This window comes from Opisthocomus hoazin, chromosome 10, assembly GCF_030867145.1.
Source record: "Opisthocomus hoazin isolate bOpiHoa1 chromosome 10, bOpiHoa1.hap1, whole genome shotgun sequence".
Taxonomy (NCBI): domain Eukaryota; kingdom Metazoa; phylum Chordata; class Aves; order Opisthocomiformes; family Opisthocomidae; genus Opisthocomus; species Opisthocomus hoazin.
In genome coordinates, this window is record NC_134423.1 from 29,175,859 (window position 1) to 29,194,604 (window position 18,746).

The 18,746-nt window shown below is 44.3% G+C and overlaps 1 protein-coding gene across 3 annotated transcripts in view; it reads left to right on the top strand.

The window, feature by feature from the left end:
- The window catches only part of LRRK1 (leucine rich repeat kinase 1), an 81,333-nt gene that overhangs the window by 5,805 nt on the left and 56,782 nt on the right, over positions 1–18,746 (top strand). For 2 of the 3 annotated variants that reach the window (XM_075431790.1, XM_075431791.1), the window contains 2 exons: positions 16,436–16,599; positions 17,485–17,656. The exons of the other annotated variant lie outside the window; for it this stretch is intronic. In XM_075431790.1, coding sequence (XP_075287905.1) covers positions 16,436–16,599; positions 17,485–17,656 — 336 coding nt within the window. The remainder of the gene's footprint in view (positions 1–16,435; positions 16,600–17,484; positions 17,657–18,746) is intronic. 3 annotated transcript variants of the gene reach the window in all.

An 18,746-nucleotide genomic window follows, 5' to 3' on the forward strand; every position in this document is an offset into this window, starting at 1 on the left:
TTGATCTTTTGAAAGCCTTGAGATTTTTAGGGCTTTTTTTTCCTGACAGCTATAGGTTTGGCAAGGTTTCATGTGGAGGATAGGTTGACAGCATCATTGACTTTAGTTAGCGAATGTAATGTATGATGCAAGGGCTCGCCTTACTGCTCGTGTCTCCTCTGCAGCTCCTCTTGGCTGCGACAGTGATCTTGGCTGTACCCCAGCAGGATGCCTGCTTGCCCTGAGAGCGGTGAGCTCCGTTTCAGGACTGGATGCTGTATACCCTCCGGGGATGGTGCTGGGCTTGGCTCGATGATGCCAGTGAGCACCCGCTGCTCCACAGATAGGATTCGTCACTGGGGTGCAGAATAACGCTCTGTTTTGGGTGCAGTCAGCATCTCCCTTGCCTCCTCAAACACTGCTTCCCCTCCGCTAGATTTGTTCATCTTGTCCTAATTAGAAGAAAGAGAGCAGAGATACGGGGGCGGCTGCAGTCTCTTTTGAAGTACTAGGTTTGGATTTTTTTTTAAACTTGGTTAAAGAACTCTACATAATATAATGGAGGTGACATAATATGGATCTTGTAGGAAATAGAGTGGAAGCCCAAAGATCTCTCTATGTGAATGCCTGGCACAGAACAGAGATTCATCTCCTTTCTGCGGGCTGATTGGTTTCTTTGAATTGTGTGAAATTTACAGCTAGGATTTAGTTTCTAGGAGACAGTTCAGCAAAGATGTAGAAAAGCAATCATTGTCTCCTGAAATGTAAGGGTACTTTTGCTACAGAGCTAATCGCTCTCTTACTGAGAATTTTATTCAAAGTCACAGAGTGTCGGTATGCCGCTTGTGTGCGTCTCGGAGGTGGAATTGGATTATCCTTCAGACGCACCAGCGGGTGTCTCTTCTCTCCTGCTAAGTCTAGAAATGAGCACTGAAAAGGGATGTTATGTTGTAATGTATATAATATTACATAATTAGGGACAGCGATGCCAATGATAGTTGTTTGAAATTTTATGGTAAATTTACAGGTGTTAACTAAATGAACGTTCACAGCTTCTTTTGAAGCAAATCTGTTGAGAGCTGGTGACTTTCAGCTGTCCAGGGAAGCACAGACACACATGTGCAGTGTGCCTGGAGGAGACCTAAGTATTAAAATGAGGGAACAGACGAGTAACTGGAATACAATGACCCGAGTTGGCGTTTGGAGTGGGCTAGAGGTTCAGAAGAGCCGTGGTGACCCTGCAGCTCACAGGGCTTTGTATTTTATCAGAAAGCAGCTACCCACGATGGTAGTGACCTTTGCAACCCCGTCTGGGCCATGGCTCAGCTCAGTACTGACTCAGAGGGAAAGCTGCTGCCTGCACCTCTGCTTCCTGAATCAGAGAAAAGTCTCTAGTGCAAGTAAGAACAGCTTAACTGGAAGAGCTAAGGAGTCATTTTAACAGGAGGGACTGCTCAGGAGCTAGTGCAATTTTATATGGGAAGTTTCACAATGGATTGAATGGTAGCGGCTTGAAGTTAGCTAACAGCAAATGAAACAGCTTATTCTCCTGGGACATCGCTTTGTGCATCCGGCGTCGCTCCCTGGTTTGCGTGAGGGCAGGACATTTGCAAATGGGGCCGAGGCCTTCATCGCAGGGTGGCAGTTTGAGGAGGTGACGGGACTGTGGGTGGAGGGATGGAAACTTTCGCAGACTCTGCCCTTGCTCTCCGTTTTGTAGTTACTGGAGAACCCAAGCCTTCCAGGCTGTCAGTCTGGCAGTGTGGAATCCACTTTAAAAATATAAGTTCTACAGGAAGAACACAACTTCGTTATGGCAATAAAAGCAGGCAGGGCTCACCCGCTCCTGGGTGTACATGTACATGGCCTCCAGATGAGATCTTTGCTGTTGTTTCCTCGTAGTTCTGCACAGTTGATTTTGCTGCCTTAAATGTGAAGGGCAGGAACTTGCAATTGGTTGTGTGAATATCTTTGATTATAAATCTTTCCGGCTGATTAGAGGAGGAAAGGAAAATCAGTGTTTGCAGCACCACTGATAGGACTTTGTTCCTTGTGAAATCCCCGTGTAAGCCTTAAAACCTTTACATCAGCTGTGTGCATGGGGCTAGGGCCAGCAGCTGGGTCTTGGGGCATGTTGGCTTAGCCCCATCTGTGGCACGTTGTGCTGTATGACAGGGAAAAGGTATTCACACCCTCTGTCCTGCTTTTTCCGTCCAAGCAGTGGAGATAGTAACTTTACCCTGAGTCTGATGGGGCAGCGGGTGGTGAGAAGAACACGGAGAGCATCTGGGAGGTGACCTGGGCGCAGGGAGCACTAGAGACCTGCAAAGTGTGTTGGCTGCTTGAAGTTCTCTGTGATCAGACTAAATGAGCCTTGAAGGTTTTCTGGTTTTCTTCCTGCTTGTTAAGCTGAGAGTTAATTTGAGTCCAAACAGCAAATACAAAGTATTCCTACAAGAAAAAAAAAAAAAAAAAAAAGATAAAAAGTAAGCCAGTGATCTTATGTGAGTTAGCTTTACTGCAGAATGCCCTGCAGAATGAGAAGTAGGAAGTGCTAGGCAGCAATAGGAAATACACTAGCAAAGCAGTAATAGGCTTGTATTTTTAAACATATTTAAATACACACTTCATACAGAAGTGGTGCAATCTCACATGGGGCCAAAAGCTGCTGCGGAAGGCCGGTCTGCAGCAGAAAGTGCGTGTGGTTAAGCCTGCTCTGCTGTGCAGACTGTCGCACAGCCGCGTGTTGCACCATCGCACTGAACTGAGCCTGGATTTCCGAAAAGGGCAATGACTGCCGGGGCATGTACAGTTACGTGCCTAATTCAAGACACTCTGAAGTGATTTTTGGAGTCAGGATGCTAAGCACCGTTCTTCAGACAAACCCTTAGAAGATGTCCAGTGTATGTTGGAGCAGAGGCATCCTGGAGAATGGTTAGTCTCCAAAAACGTGTTCTTGTGCATGTGCAAAGTGGTAGTTTGGCTTGTGGATGCTGTGCCCCTCAGGAGTTAAACAAATACAAAGGAGCGCTTAGGTCTCAGTAGCGGCAGGACCGGCTTTTTCGCAATAAATAGCGTGAAAGCCAGCCTGCTCTTGAACTTGAGGTCTGTAGCAAGGAGGGCAGAGCTGCTGGGAGTGCCAGCGGTGCAGTGCAGACTTTGGGAAGCTAATTGGGCAGAGAGTCCACCCTGAAAGCCAATTTGATTCACAGACAGCAGTAAAACATTGATCTTTATCTGAGCTGTATCTGGCATTATCTGCTGCTATACAGCTTTATTTTTCTGCCTTCCAGTTAAAAAGTACCAGTAGTACATTTCATTAAAATGTAACTTAGGACAGCTCTGTCAAGAAGCCTAGAAATAAACAAAGATAAGGTGATAAGGTAGTGAAGAAAATCCTTTGCCCTTGGAATCTGTACACAAGGATTCTTTAACAATGTTACTAGTGTGTGATTGTAAGGTAGCTCTCTGGTGAGGGTTGGCAGCGTGGTCATAAAACTGTTGTCCTCTTGTTTCAGTGGGAGAAAGCAATCGAGTGTTCACACCTACTCAGTCTTTACCAGGCCTGTAACTGATTTACTGTTCTGTCAGTGGTGTTCCAGGCAATTTTATACTAGCATTAAAGAAAGTGCTATGAATTTTTTAATTTTTTTTTTAATCCTCTCAGAGGCCTATAGACGCCTTGTCTAAAACCCATTAAAGTCTTTGCACTGACATAACAGGCTTGGGATCAGATCTTCAGGGATCCTTACAGCATTAAGTCTGCAGTTTGTTTGTTTTTCATCTCTCTGATCGATAAAGGGGTTGCCAGGGCTCTGGCAGAAGGCAGCTAACTGGGAGGAAACGTTTGCATTGCAGATGAGGGTGTGGGGAATGGATTTTATACCATTTAGCCCCCAGTGTGCTGTGTAGGTGACGTCTGTCCCTTAACAGGTTCTGTTTCAAATTTTACATCAGGTTAGGCTGATATTTAATTCCTTTCCTTGATCCAAGTCTGTGTGCTTATTAGTAGGTCGGCAACTGCTGATTTGCATGATTATGTATCACCACAGCAGCAGCCCTTTATGTAAGCTGCTGATAGTTTCACAACAGAAGTGTGTCCATGCTTTGAATTTGTGCCTTGCTTTTGCTTAAAGAGAGGACTTCTAAATTAGAAGTCTTAAAGTATTAGGGAAGGCCCTCAGCATTCAAAGAGCGCTCCTGTAATCAGTGGGGCTCTGGGGGCTGGCAGTTTCTGGTTAAAAAAAACCAAAATACGGGCTTTCAGAAATGACAAACTACCCTTAAAACATGTACAGGCAAACTCGGTGAGTCTGATGGTGAATCTGAAATGGAGTCAGCAAGGACGTATCCAGACCATGCTAAAATATGGCAGTTGAAAAAGATCCCCATTGGACAATGGCAAAGCTGATGCAGTAAAATCTCAGGGGTTATAATGCAGTTTTTGCAAATACCCAATCCCTCCCAGTATGTCCATTAGCCACCCTGTGCCTGTTGGAAGAGAGGGCAGAACCCAGTGATGTCTTCGGAGGTTATGTATTTTTTGCAGGGCCATGCGTAGCTGCTGGTGAAGGTGCCTGGACAACCTTCCCTAGGCCAAGCTCTCCTGGCACAGCTACTCATGGTGGTGGGACATGTTGCTCCAGACAGGCTGGCAGGACTTAGGGTCTGCCATGGAGCTGCACAGAGCAGTGGGAAATCTGGTGCAGGTCCTCTCTTTGTCAGCTGTCCCTCTCCGGTTGGGGAGGACGGCAGGTCCGTGGTTAGCTTTGGGAACTTCTTGGCCGCAAAGACAAGCCCCATGTTGTGTCACCCGAGGGTAAGGGAAAGGGTCAGTCTGCTACAGGAAGGGCGGGAGGAAGGCAAAGGGTGAAAGGAGCAGGGACCTGGGGTTGGGAGCTGGAGGAGCAGCTTAATTTAGTTTCTGATAGTCAATATGTGGCTCCCAAGCGTAAAAGTTAGCACTTGGGATACTGCTGGGGAAAGCTCAGTCCCAGGCTGTCCACAGCTCTTTTTCTGTGCATAGTTGAAAATCGTGGAAAAATAACGAACTGAAGCAGTGATTCAAACAAGAAGTCTGGATAAATTTAGCTCAAATATTCTTGGTATGTTTGTGGTCGCTGTGGAAATTACATCACTGCTAGTTTTAATGATCCAAATATCGCTTGGAAAACTGGCATGGCTACCCGAAAAGAGCTCAGAACGAAATCTTGTAAAAGCCTGTATGTCTCTGGAATTGCTTCACCTGCAATTAGTTGGTTTTGGGGTTATTTGTTTTATTCCCATCTTGGTTAAGGAGTGTTTTGACTAGAGGTTATTGCTGCTTAATTGAAAAGCCACAAGGTTTAGAGCTGATACGCTCTGCAGTGGGATTATCTATTGCGCATAAAAATTCTGTCTGAGGAGTAAGATTCAAAAAGAATGCTGGTAATTGCTGAAGACAAGACCTCCTCCAGAATCTGTCTGGATCTCTTTCTGTCTTGCACATCAAAGAGCCTTTGAAAATGCTTTTATTTTTGCATCAGACAGAAACATTCTTTTTTTCCTTTTTTTTTTTTTAATTTTTTTTTTTTAGTAACACTAATGGACGAGGTCCCTTTTCAGATCTCAAGTATAGCTTGGCAAACAAAAAACTCTAGCTGCTTAAGTGGGCTTGTATTCGCGGTCACAATTCTCCAATGTTTTGCACCTTGGACCGTTCACATGATGGCAGGGTGGGAATAAAAGCTATCAAATCAAAGTCATTTGCCTGGATTGACCAGGTTTTCAGATGCAACGGATCCGAGTTCTTCATGGATTGGTGGGAAGGGGGTGATATGTGCCTTGCCTAATTTTGCCGTCTCCACCTTGGAGCAGCCATCTAAAAATGCTGTGGGCTGCAGCGGGTTCATAGCATGTACCTTGGAACATAGCGTCCTCCCAGGCAGAGCCCTTGTCCTTGCTTCACCGAAAGGAATGCTGATATTCCCAGACATCAGGAAGACAAAAGGGAAGTATCTCCCCATTCCCCCTCTCTGCAAATGCAGGCACTTCTGCCACTTGCAAGTTTTGTCACAGGTGAGGGAAGGTTTTCTTTTTTTTTGGTAGCCCCTTGTGAAAGCTGCCTGATTCAGGACTGACACTGTCATGGCCAACAGCAGAGGTCTTTTCATCAGGCTTTCGCTTCTGCTCAAGACACAGCTGTTAAGGTAATCTTCCTTCTGTCCTGGATACTGGCATCTCAGAGGATCTGCTCCTACTTGCATGGAAGCTGATGGAAGTGCTCACATTGAGTTCCGTAGAAGCTGAAGCGGAGCCACCTTTCTCCACTGTTTAGTTTTTTTTTCTTTTCCAGACGATCGCATTCATCACTTTCCTGCAATGCTCTTCCCAGCTCTGTGCTTCCCTTGTCTCTGCTGTTACCAAATCAGCTGTTCAGCTCTCTTGATGCCAACCATATCCAACATCTTGACTCCATTTTCTTTTCCTCTGTATGCAACTTTTACCGAAACTAGTCTAGAGTTGTTGTCTTGGTGATAAATGAGAATCACAGAATCACAGAATGGTAGGGGTTGGAAGGGACCTCTGTGGGTCATCTAGTCCAACCCTCCTGCCGAAGCAGGGTCACCTACAGCAGGCTGCACAGGACCTTGTCCAGGTGGGTCCTGAATATCTCCAGAGAAGGAGACTCCATAACCTCCCTGGGCAGCCTGTTCCAGTGCTCCATCACCCTCAGAGGGAAGAAGTTCTTCCTCATGTTCAGATGGAACTTCCTCTGCTTCAGTTTGTGCCCATTGCCCCTTGTCCTGTCACTGGGCACCACTGGAAAGAGCTTGGCCCCATCCTCCTGACATCCACCCTTCAGATATTTATAAGCATTTATTAGGTCCCCTCTCAGCCTTCTCTTCTTCAGGCTGAACAAGCCCAACTCCCTCAGCCTTTCCTCGTAGGGCAGATGCTCCAGTCCCCTCACCATCCTCGTAGCCCTCCGCTGGTCTCTCTCCAGTAGCTCTTCATCTTTCTTGAACTGGGGAGCCCAGAACTGGACAGAGTACTTCAGATGGGGCCTCACCAGGGCAGTGTAGAGGGGAAGGAGAACCTCCCTCGTCCTGCTGGCCACACTCTTCTTGATGCACCCCAGGATTCCATTGGCTTTCTTCGCAGCCAGGGCACACTGCTGGCTCATGGTTAACCTGTCGTCCACCAGGACACCCAGGTCCCTCTCCGCAGAGCTGCTCTCCAGCAGGTCCACCCCAAGCCTGTACTGATGCATGGGGTAAAAATGTGATAGCAAGTGATAAAAAGTGAGGACAGCAAAGAGTAAGGCATTTTGTTAGGCCAGCAGACACAGGTAAAGCAGCACAATGAACTGTGTCTAGCATGCACCAAGCTTGGATTTTGCTGTGTGGGGTGTTCACCCCTTCAAATCTCGTGAAAGGCTTCTTCCGTTAATTTGTCTGCTTTTTCCCAGATCTATCAGTTTGTTTAATAAAAGATAATCTCTTTTTCTACAAACTTCCCTCCAAGCAGCCTGTGAAGTTGTTATCTCGCATGTTATGACTGTTAGTGCCTGGCAGCTGGGTTAACTTCTGCACACGTATGAAGTGGGAACGCAGGCTGTAGGTCTGAAAGGAGTGTCTGGGTCAGGGTCCCAGTGTCGCACTTCAAAACCTTATTATGCAGGGCCTGTTTTGAGCGAGTTGAGTTTCTGTTGCTTCTGCTTTTTCTAGAAGATTGTTCCAAAGCCTCATTTCTCCAACGTTTTAAACTTTCTTCTAAATTGGCAGCTGAAATGTATTCATACCCTGTGCATAAATAGCTCTTCTCCTTCCCTGGTGTCTCCCTGTGGATGTATTTGTAGACAGTACTCCCATCCCCATCCAGCCTGCATTTTTCCAGGCTCAACAAGCCAAGGTCTTCTCATCTGTAGTCTTGTAATTAGACTGTCTATCTGTTCGATTTGCTTTCTCCACCTCTTCCAGATTCCTTGAACATGATAAACTGGAGTTATTCAAGGTATTTTACGTATCTTTTTGAAGTTGCTTGCCCTTTTTTCCTCCTCTCTGGCCTGCCTTTCCAAAATCTTCCTGTGGCCAGGTGTGTAGGAGACCTGCTGTGCTTCTTGGGGAAGGGAGGAGGGATGCTGGTGGCCACACAGGTGGCAGCAGCTACCTGGGACCCCTGCCGTGTGGTGGAAGGATGGAGAACTGGGCTTGCGGCTGTGGCCCAGGGGGACCTGATGGAGGTGCTACGAGATTCAACCTACCACTTTCATCGGCTTTCTCTGAAAGTCCCACTGGGGCTTGTCTCTCCCAGTAGCATTTGTGGAGTTTCATGGCGCTGGAGAGACAGCTGTTTTGGCTGCTTCTCTGCTATTATTTTTGACCAGCAGTTGGGTTGGAGTGTCATAAATGGGTTTTCCATTTAGGAGGTTGTTTACATGCGTTATTGAAGTGAAACATAAGCTTAGGAGTTGCTTTTCTCAACTCGTACAAGCTGTGGAATCTCTGTATCTGTCTTTGGTGGAGCCAGTAGAGGACTCGGACTCAGAAGAGACCTGAGCAGAGACCTTGGGCCCATCCTCCCCTCACATGCACACAGGGAGGCCCTCCCTGAACTCTTCCAGACGTAGCCTCTCACAGCTGGGGCTAACAGTCTTTGCTGCGTTCTAAAGCTAGGTTTAAATGTGTCTAAGGAGGGTGTAGCAGAAGAGGGCTGGTTATGACTTGGTGCTTCCCCAAAGTGAAAAATTAATGATTTTTAAATTTTTTTTTTCAGAAAAAAATTGAGCAAATTATTTCTTTGAGAGAGAGAGACATTGATGTATGGAATTTTTTTCCCTTCTGATGAAAGCTTGAACATTAGGCAAAAGTAAAAGTTTCAAAAGAAACCAAAGTTAGCCGTGAAATTTTATTTTATGAAGTTTCAAATGAAATCCAATCTTGGTTTGGTTTCACGACTATAAGACTTGATTCAGTTGGACAGTAATAGTCTCACTAGAGACACCTTTCATCATTTAATAATCCTCTCTTTCCATCCATGCCTGGAAACGAACACCAAGAAAATCCAAAAGCGTAGTCGTACTTCTGTGTGCTGAATGTATATCTTACAATTTAAAATTTGGAAAGCAAGAGTGGCATAGCTGGCCTTGCATGCAAAAGCATATTTCTGAATGATTCAAGCTGTAGGATGGGAACCAAATCACTGAGGCCAAAAGACAAAAATAGAAACTTTGACTTAGAGCTGAGTCATTTATATTTTCAGTTCAGCTGTTGGCTCTCTGGCCATTTGGAGCTCGCTTGGTTCCCTCGGTCTCTTTCCCTTGGGGGTGGCAATTAACACCATCAGTGTTCTTTGTGGTATTTGCTGATCCTTTGCACCCCGAAGAGGGCATGACGGGAGGGACGCGGGGCTTCCCCCTTCACTGCGAGAGCCAGCCGTTGCCATGTGCTTGCTGGAGGTCGTCCCTGTCCCGTTCCTTCCGTGCCCAAAGGCTAGTAGTGTGTCTGCCCCGGAAGGCTGTGCCTTCATGAGGCAATCTGACCACTGAGAGCTAATATTTTCCTTTCAGGTTTGCATTAGCAAATGTTTTTTTTCCTTGCAGGTTAAGAGTGTTTCTAAATAGAAAACTCCCATTGGCTCTGGTGATAATTGGTCACTGTGCTGTACCTAAAACTGTCAAGCATGCCCTGCACAAGATGCTGTACACTTGCTGGAAAATGTTAAATGCAGATCAGCACTTTGCATGCGTGGTACTGGCATGTAAACAATTTAAGAATAATTCCAGATTATGCAATAATAGGGAAAAAGATCCCTTCAGTACTGGATTTTTGTCTTTGAAGCATGCTTCTGTGTTTCAAATCTGGTCTTTTGCAGGGCTATAAGCTTCCTTTTGGGACAGTGAGCATTGACTGTGAGCTATGTTGTAGATGAGGGTTTCTATTGTGCTCTGTGCATCTTCTTTTCCACTGCCTTGGCAGGCAGATCTTAGTGTAGAGCCACTCCTTTAATTAGCTGAAATAGTGGATGTTTGGGTGAAATGGAACGACAAAAAGCAGGCAGAAAAAGCATGTGGAGGGTTCCCTCACTGTCCTGAAAAGTGGCATGCCTCGCTCATTGTGAAGAGATATTAATCAGGGTCCAAGGGACATGGCCTGGTTCTGGCGTGGTCTTTCCAGCGGGGATGCTGAATTTCCCAGATAAACCATCCTGTTATCTCTCGGTTGGGTTTACCATATCTTTCTCTCCTTGACCCCTCAGAGGGAGGTTTATAAGTGGTTCTGACAATTTTTGAATCCTGCTGGGGACATTTTATAGCGGAATTGGTTGGGTCATATGTATTTTGCCTAAATCTGAGAACAAAGTGAAACAGATCATAGGATTCTTGCTGCAGGACCTTCCTTTGCATGGTTCTGGGCCAGGTCCTGGCTGCATGGCCACGCGGACGGAGCGTATGTGGGCAGGTGGGGGGAACAACTTCCCCCCCGGGGCCAGACCTTGGTGCAGGACTGTATCTTTTAAGAAATGAATGATTGAAATAAATGAAATCTTTTAACTTTTTTAAACAACAAATGAAACCCTGTGTTGAAGTGTCAGCTAATTAGAAGAGGAACACAAAAGGTATCTTTGTTTCCTAAAGCATTTTTACTGACTTGGGCTGATTTAAAAATTTGCATGTTTTTTTTAGTAAAGAACCCAGAGTACTATTTTTTCTTCCTGGTTTGGGATGGGAATTATTTTTCAGTATCTCAAAGATTTCTATAGGATTGTAAATTTTTTCTTACCCATCTGAGTGGAAAGCACAGTGTAGGACAGATCCATCATCCTTTGAAATCACTGGAGGCTTCCCGTTGGCTGTAGTTTGGTTTATTAATCTGAAGTTTTTCAACACAACACAAGATAGATGAGTCTGTTACAGAGACTCAGAAATAACATGGCTTTCTGTTAATTTTACAGACCAGCCTACCAAAGCTTCCATGTAGTATTGAAAAATGTTCAGCAATACTCATGAGTTTTTAAGCGTGTGGGGAGATTGGCTTTAAATATTCAGCATATTTTAAACCTTATCTCTGTCCCATTTTTTGTTTGCTCTGTGGCAATGCTCAGAAGTCAAAATGGCAAAAGATTAAGCTGGTAAAGGTTAGCTGTAGCCATCTGGTGCTGTTGAGGAATTAATGTCTGAGCTCATCCTGGAGAGGTGGCCTCCCTGCCCTCCCCCCCGCCTCCCCATCCCCAGATCCTCTCTGAACCAGAGGTTTGGATTTCGCTGTAATGGGACATGGAGATGAAAATAACTGTCAAGGCTGAAATGTAGTAGTTAATTCAGACAAAGAAGCAACCAGCAAGCCAAAAGACATGACATCCAGTGGCTGCTGTAAGAGCTGCGTGTGCTGAAGCAGAGGTGGGTGGCTAACAGTCCAAGGAATTAATAGCTCAACTGAGCGTCGCTGAATGGGATGCTGTATTAAAGTCATCATCTTGATTTACTCCCGTCTCTGGAAATACCTGCACACATTATGACAAGGTCAGTAGCAGTTTTAAAGTTTTATTATTATTCATTATTATAATTCTGGTTTGGAGTAGGTTAGCTTCCTGCCATATTTTATCCTGTGTTAAGCATCTCATTTGTTATCTTTCTCTGCTAAACAAAAATATCCTAGTTAGTTGACAAAGAACTCCTGCCTTATCAAAGGGACTAATGTAGCACTTACAAACTTTGTGAGATTATGTGTCCGAGGCAGGAATGCAGTGATTTGGGATATAAAGGTAACAATCATGTATACAGTGTGCTGATTTGTTATGCAGCTGTTTGCTGATTCGCAGCATTGACCTGCAAACCCTCAGCTTTTTGCTAATAATGCCATACTATCAATTCAGAAATTTTAGACGCTTTTTTTTTCACCTGCTGTAATAACAAGGCCTGAGGCAGGGTGTAACTATATATATCTCTGCAGTTCTCATGGTACCCTTTATTATTAATAAGACTTATTTTTGGTTTATTTCTCTGAGCTGGGATAGCGGTCTGTTGCGTGTTAAATTCTACACTCTTGTAATCTTTGAATGGCAATGAAATAACACTGCTTTTTTTTATTGATAAGTGCTGTTTTCATTGGAATATTTTTTAAAAGACAATTAGTCTTGCCCTTAGCTTTTGTAAAAGGCTGCTAATGCAAAGCCAAACTTAAAGACTACTTCCAAAGTAAAAAACATTGAAATCAAGAGTGGGAATTACTCCCAAAGCTAGTTGCTTTGATACAGTTATGGGAGGAATAGATGAAGGATGCATTTTTAACGTCGGCAAAGGCTTCCCGTTTTCCCCGTACAAAGAGCTCCTGGTTTGCTTACGGTCAGTAGAAACCAAGCAAAGAAAAGAAGCCATGGATCTATGGAGAAGTTAAACAAATGTGCAGAGATAGGGAACAGAACGGTAGGGAGTAAACCCCGTAGCCTTATTTTCATTGACATCGAAACTTGTTAGAGAAATGAACCCCCACCATACCACCTCAGTTCAAATAGGGTTCGTTTATCTGCTTTTCTGCTGCAAGCTCAGAAGCGGGGTGCTGATCTGGGGCAGTGGTTTTAGAGGAATCTGTGCCAACACAGGAACTCTATCCCATTTCTGTGTGCAATAAAGGAAAAACTAAAACTACAGTGGGTGTGTAAGAGCTTCTGGAGTTTCTAGTAGCCTTTTATTCCAGGAATAACCAAGACATACTGATACAATATTGTAACTTGCTATGTTGTATTGCATATAGAAATATGCATTGCCCAACAGTAACATAGACCCTATTGTGCAAAGTGCAGAAGCCAGTTCCTAAATCCACACAAAGTAAGAATTCAAAGCACTTTGTTAGATCCAGGCTTAAATGCTCAGCATGTTGCATGATCAAGTGCAAAAATAGAGGTTCAATATTATTCAACTTCAGTATTGCTCTCATGTCATATTGTTCAAGGCTATATGCAAGTGAGGTGACCTTATTTTGACAGCCATGAAGAGCTCAAGCTAAGAGCATGAGATTTGTAGGGTTAAAACCATAGGCAGAATTTCTTTGGATTTCAGCCTGGATTTTTGCTAAAAACGGCTGATGCATGTATTGGCAAAACTTTATTCCCAGCCTACATGAATGCCAGTACTGATGATAGTTGTCATACATCTTGCAGAAACAAAACAGTCTTTAGTCAGTAGAATGTAATTTTCTTATTTTTTTTTCCTTACTGGTGAGTATAAATTAAGCTTGTAAAACATGCTGCTGCTTATTTTCCACTTGTATTTCAGAAGTCAATGTATCATTTCTTAAGTCACCAGGAAGTCTTCTGGGAAAGGGGTAATTTGGTTGGTGAGATGCTTAGATTTGCAGTGGATGCCTTCTGTGTTTTGGGGGAACTTAGGAATGAATGGCTCACCTTCTCTCATGTAACCTTTGAAAGCTGAAGTCAACTTTGACGGAATCATGAGAGTACAGCTGTTGGTTGAGGGCAAGCTATTTGTCACTCTGTCTCATCAGTTTTGCTCTTTTCAGGCTTATAATTAGTTCATTTGCAAGGTCTTTTTTTGCTGAAGACCTCTGGCAGCTTTTTTCCTCAGGTCTTAGTCAGGAGATCAATTTACTCTGCAGGAGGCAATCATAGAAAGAAGCTTAGATGACAGTTACATGAGAAACTTGAATGATAAGCAGCACTATCTTCCTGCCAAGAATATTTAAAGATAAATATATTGGTTTCAAACAGTAGAATTGCCTAGTTTTCTTACATTCAATGAAGCTTCTATTGACTTCTACTTGTTCAGCTGTTCAAAACTGGGCAGTTTCGGTTAGATCAATAAACAGTTCTTGTCTACCTAAGACAAGACTGGGATATTAATTTTAGTCCTTAAATTAAAATTTAAAGACACTGATTAAACTGCCGGCTAACTCTGGGAGCATGTAAGCTCCATGGCGCCAGCCATTTGTGACATTCTCATTTCTGGAGTGCCCAGAAGTCTGCACCTAATGTACATGAGCAGACCATGATGGTTGACAGCCAGCCCATGTTCTCCAAACAGTTGTGATGGTACCAGTGGTTGTAACTAAGCTATTAAACTACAAAGGACTTAAGAAATTTTGAGGGGGCCAAAAATGCGAGAGGAAGCATGACACATTAGCCAAGTAGTTTCATGAAGTAGTCATTCAATAAAACACAGAAGCGGTCTTGGGTTTAGCGTCTAGCTTGCGGAGTTCCTCCTTCCCTCAGTTACAGCACTGTGATCCTTCTTGTGCCCTCTGGCCAACTGATTTGGTAGTCCTCCCTGCGCAGTGGGGCAGTTTCAATGGGAGAGGTGGAAAGTGCTCCTGTGAGAAGAGCTCTGGTGTGCAGGGTGCCTGAGACGTTGGCTGGGGACCTCTCTAGTTGATGAGGAAATGACGCCAGGATCTCCCACATCCCGAATGAATCTCTGACCACGGGATACTCCTATCTCCACCTTCCCTGGCCAAGATTTAAAAGGAAAGAAAGATGGCCCTGCTCAGTTCTTTGGCAGAATGGATGGGTCTTTCCTTGTGGAATGGCTGCAGATGTGGGTCTTGAGTGATAGTCCCCAAAATCAGGATTGAGGCTGGAAGGAAGTAAAATTTGCCCCTCCTCTCAGCTTGTTTTTAGTAACCGGATTAAAGTTGCTGTGCTCTGTCAGCCCTGATTTTCAGGGCTTCCTGCTCAGCTTTCCAGCTGTTTTGTATCTCTGATGTGAGGCATTTTTTCCTCCAAGGGGAATTCCAGTGCTTCTCTCTAGGTTCATGATTTCATCACAGGGCGCTGAGTGCGAGGAGACTGCATAGTCCAGTAACTGCTGTGTTTGTTTGGATCTGTACTTCTTGATTTTGCTTAGTCCAGTTCTGGATTGTTTAGACTGGAGAACTATTTTGCTTTGAAGTTCTCTCTTCTATCACCCTTAAAACAGTTACTTGCCCAAGAATCATTTGCATTTCCTACCTTTGGTGTCCATTAAATAGATAATTAAATCATATGCAGTATTCTTAGAGATCCCTTACAGGTGAGGGAGGTCTGCTCTGAAAGACTGGAACAAATGCTGGATGAATTTCTTTTCCCACGTACCACTGAAAACTGCAGAATTATGAAGGCACTGGGCCTAGTAACATGAACTCTGAGATGCTGTTTATTATGCCGTAATTTGACACAACATTCATCTGCCTTGATTTCTGCTGCTTGTCCTTCACACGTTCTGCATCATCTGAGAAAGGTTATGGATGTGGGCACATTTTTAATGGCCCGAATCTCTGGAGCCATCTCCGGTATCTGAGTGATTTGAGCTTCATTTAAATAATTGATGAGCAGTGTTAGTCAGAATCCATTGGTGATTAGACTGCATTATTCAAACCTGTTTACTAACAGTTATAGATTGGTCCAAATTTACTTCTTTTCCAGGCTGCGTTAAACTAGGCCATGCATTTCATATGTGTCTATTTAAAAAAAAAAATCCTTGTTAACATATGTGAAAATCTGTAGGCTTAAGGGCTTTATTTAACCAGTTGCAAATAAGCAATAATGATTAATAATGTTTTAGCAGGAAAAAGTGAGTACGAAATGCTCTCTTATGAAGTGAAGAGTGCTTCTTTGCTCTGTCTTACGTGTCGTTCAGGAGTGGACCTGAACATCTTACTCATAACTCAGTGACTTCCCTTCAGCTCTCCCTGTCCTGGTAGTTGGGGGGAGTAGGTGGATGTGAGGCTTCATGGCTGCCTCTCTGCTAGCCACCCACCGCGAGCATCTTCTCAAACGTTTGCAGCTTTTAATCTTTGACATGTAATAACTCTTCTGGCTCCTAAGGCCTTTTATAAAAAAGTCTAGCTGAGGAGACTCTCCAGGACTGATCAGGGTGACACTGGGCATTTCACATAATCTCCTTTTATTCTGTTTTTCCAGAGTAAAAATATTCCCAATTTCTTTTCTTTGATGTTCATTGAGGTGTGTAAAGGTCTGGTTGAACGTACTGGCGAAGTACAGTGGGGTTTTGTGGGGCTGTTGTAAGGAGGTGAAGTGTGACTGAAGCACGGCCAATACTACTGGCATGCCTTTGGTGGCTCTGCAGACACCATGCTCCTTCGGGAGTAGTGCAGGTGCCAGTCCCATGCAAGCCCTTCCATGGTTCTGCAGCAGGAGGTCGAGTGTGGCAGGCTGCCACAGAGCGTACGTCGCCGCAGAGCCTTTCACACCATCCTTTGGAAACCACCTCTGGGAGCAATTGGGGAACTCGCTGTCCATTTTAGTTTCATGTCCCTCTCGGAAAGTACTTTAACATATTATCACTTTTTTTTATCAGACAACTGAGTGTTGAGGTTTTGTCCTCTTTTTTTTGTGTGCAGTAAATATTCTACTAAAAATAATTCTCCCTCTTTTTTGTTGCCAGGGTGCATTGATGTTGTGGCTGTGCCTAAGTGATGGAAAAGTACTTCTTCCTGACCCCTCTTTTCTGTTTTTACTGCAGAAACTGTGGACATGGGTGGCAAACAGTCCACAGTTGGCGAAGTCTCCATAATTCAGACACCTGTGACAGAAAGCATTCAGGATGCTTACAAAGCTGGAGACATCAGTAAGGCCCAAGAGTTGATTAAGTTGTCATGTGAGGAGACTGCCCTGCAGGTGGAAAAGGTAGGGCTAGGTTACTACTCTTTCTCAAATTTTATTGGGAAAGAAACCAAAATGCCAAACTGCTGCCTTCTGTCATTTCTCATGCAGAAGATCTGTTCGCTTATAAGTTACGCTTGTTCTGCAGGGTCCCAGACCCTGGCTGCTTGTGTGGGGCACCTCAGGAGCACGTGCTTGAGGACAGTTTTTGCCCTTGAAAGGGCACTGATAGAAGGCTGAGACAGACCACAGGAACAGCGTATGTAGGAACCGGAGCCCGTGCAAGGAGGGGTGCTGGTGCTGTGGTCACTAAAAGAGGGAAATAGATTTTTCCCCACAAAAAGGAAACAGTTTATAGTCTTAGCAAAAACATGTATTCGCCCATCAGTACAAAGATGGGTGATGGCCCCCAGGGAAAATTTTGCTGCTTGTGTTTGGAACTATAACCTCTGCGCCAGCTTCTGCACTGCTGTGCCTTCAGAGCTCTCATTTTGAGCCTGCTCTCTGCAGAGACCTTATCTTAGTGTTTTGGGAGAGTACCTGCATGTCAAGGCCAGGCGTATTGGCAATCTCCAAAACAGGAACTACTACACCTCATAGCAGAGCTGTGCAAATGCTTTTTTGTTGGTCCATGAAAAAAGGATTTGCACTCACCATTCTGTACCTTGGGCGCTTTAGTGGTAAAGCTATACAAAAAACTATAAAGGAAAAAACCAACAAATTAGTATAATTAGTATATCAACACCAGTGATTATAATGGCTACTAGTGTTTATGACATTCTCAGTTAACCACAGTGACGGTGAGTATGTATTTGCATGTGCACAAATAAATACCTAGCTCTAGAAATGCGCTTTTTCTCTGCCCACTCCCTTGACAGAGGGTTTATTTTGCTTTATTTTCTTTACCAGTGTCAGCTTTTAGGTATCGCAGCAGCATATGGAGATCTGCAGGCGGTCAGGTATTTACTGAAGGAAGCATTAGTGGTGTTACCAACAGAACCTAATGATGACAATGCAGCTGTGGTGGCTGCATATTTTGGACATAAGGATGTCGTGAAAGAGCTGCTGGATTCATTGCATGGTAAGCCTGCTGGGTTGCTTCTGCCTTTCCTCAAGGTTTTCAGTAGCTGTGTGCTATAGCTTCAAGCAGGCATTTGTTGGGGTTTTTTTTTCACATTTCTTGAAAGGGGAGAGACTTGGTCCAGTGAAAGTGCGTGCAGGGATCTAATCTCTGCTGTGTTTGAAGAAAACTTCCCCCACAGGGGGAAAAGCACATGCATAAAAATATTCCATGTTTGCAAATTGGAAGTGGAGGAAGATGCCATTTAGACAATTCATTCCCATTAGTGTTCACAGCTGAGTAAAGTCCCAGACCCCACAGAGAAATGAAGGGATTTTCAGCAAACAGCATCATCCCACCCTGCTGATCCAGCAGGCACCGACTGGCGAGTAATAGTTTGGGTGCACAGCTGGCAGCATGCTCTGTGCTCTCTTGCTGGCATTTTGTTTCGGTTTTCAGGTCAATTCCTGCTTTAGAATCATCATTAGATTTTAATTGCATTTTATTTTGAAAATTATTTTAGAGCAGAACAGAGACATTTTTAGACCCAAACACAATTCTTAAGGCAGCTATAGGATGAGAAAAATAGCATTACTCTGAGTCAGGACCAGGAGCTGTGTCTGGGTTCCCCGTTGCTCTCTTACTGCTCTGCGGACATGGCAGCTGCTTCTCACTGGGCCTCTCTGTGGGTTCAGGGTCCGGCAGTCCTGCCCAGCAGCCAGGGCGAATCGCTGTCTTGACCTCAGACACTACAGTAACTGCAACAGCTAAGCTAGTTCTCTGCAATATTTGACCTGAACGTAGCTCTGGCTCCTCACTGGAGCTATATACTTGCCAGTGTCCTCAATGAGAATGGGAATAACCTGTTGGGAAACCTGCTTATTTGATGTTTTTAAACTGTTAGAGCACTAATAAGCCAAAGAAATGTTCCAGTTTGGGGAATGCAATTAAACGTAACATTTCCTTCAGCCAGAAAGGAAGCTGACAATGCTGATTTTGTAACCTAGTAGCAAAAATTAAATTATATTAATATAATACTCTCAGGAGTGGAAAGAGTCTTAAGTAGTTTCTGGAAACTTAGCTCATTTTAGAACTGACCGAATTCCCTTAA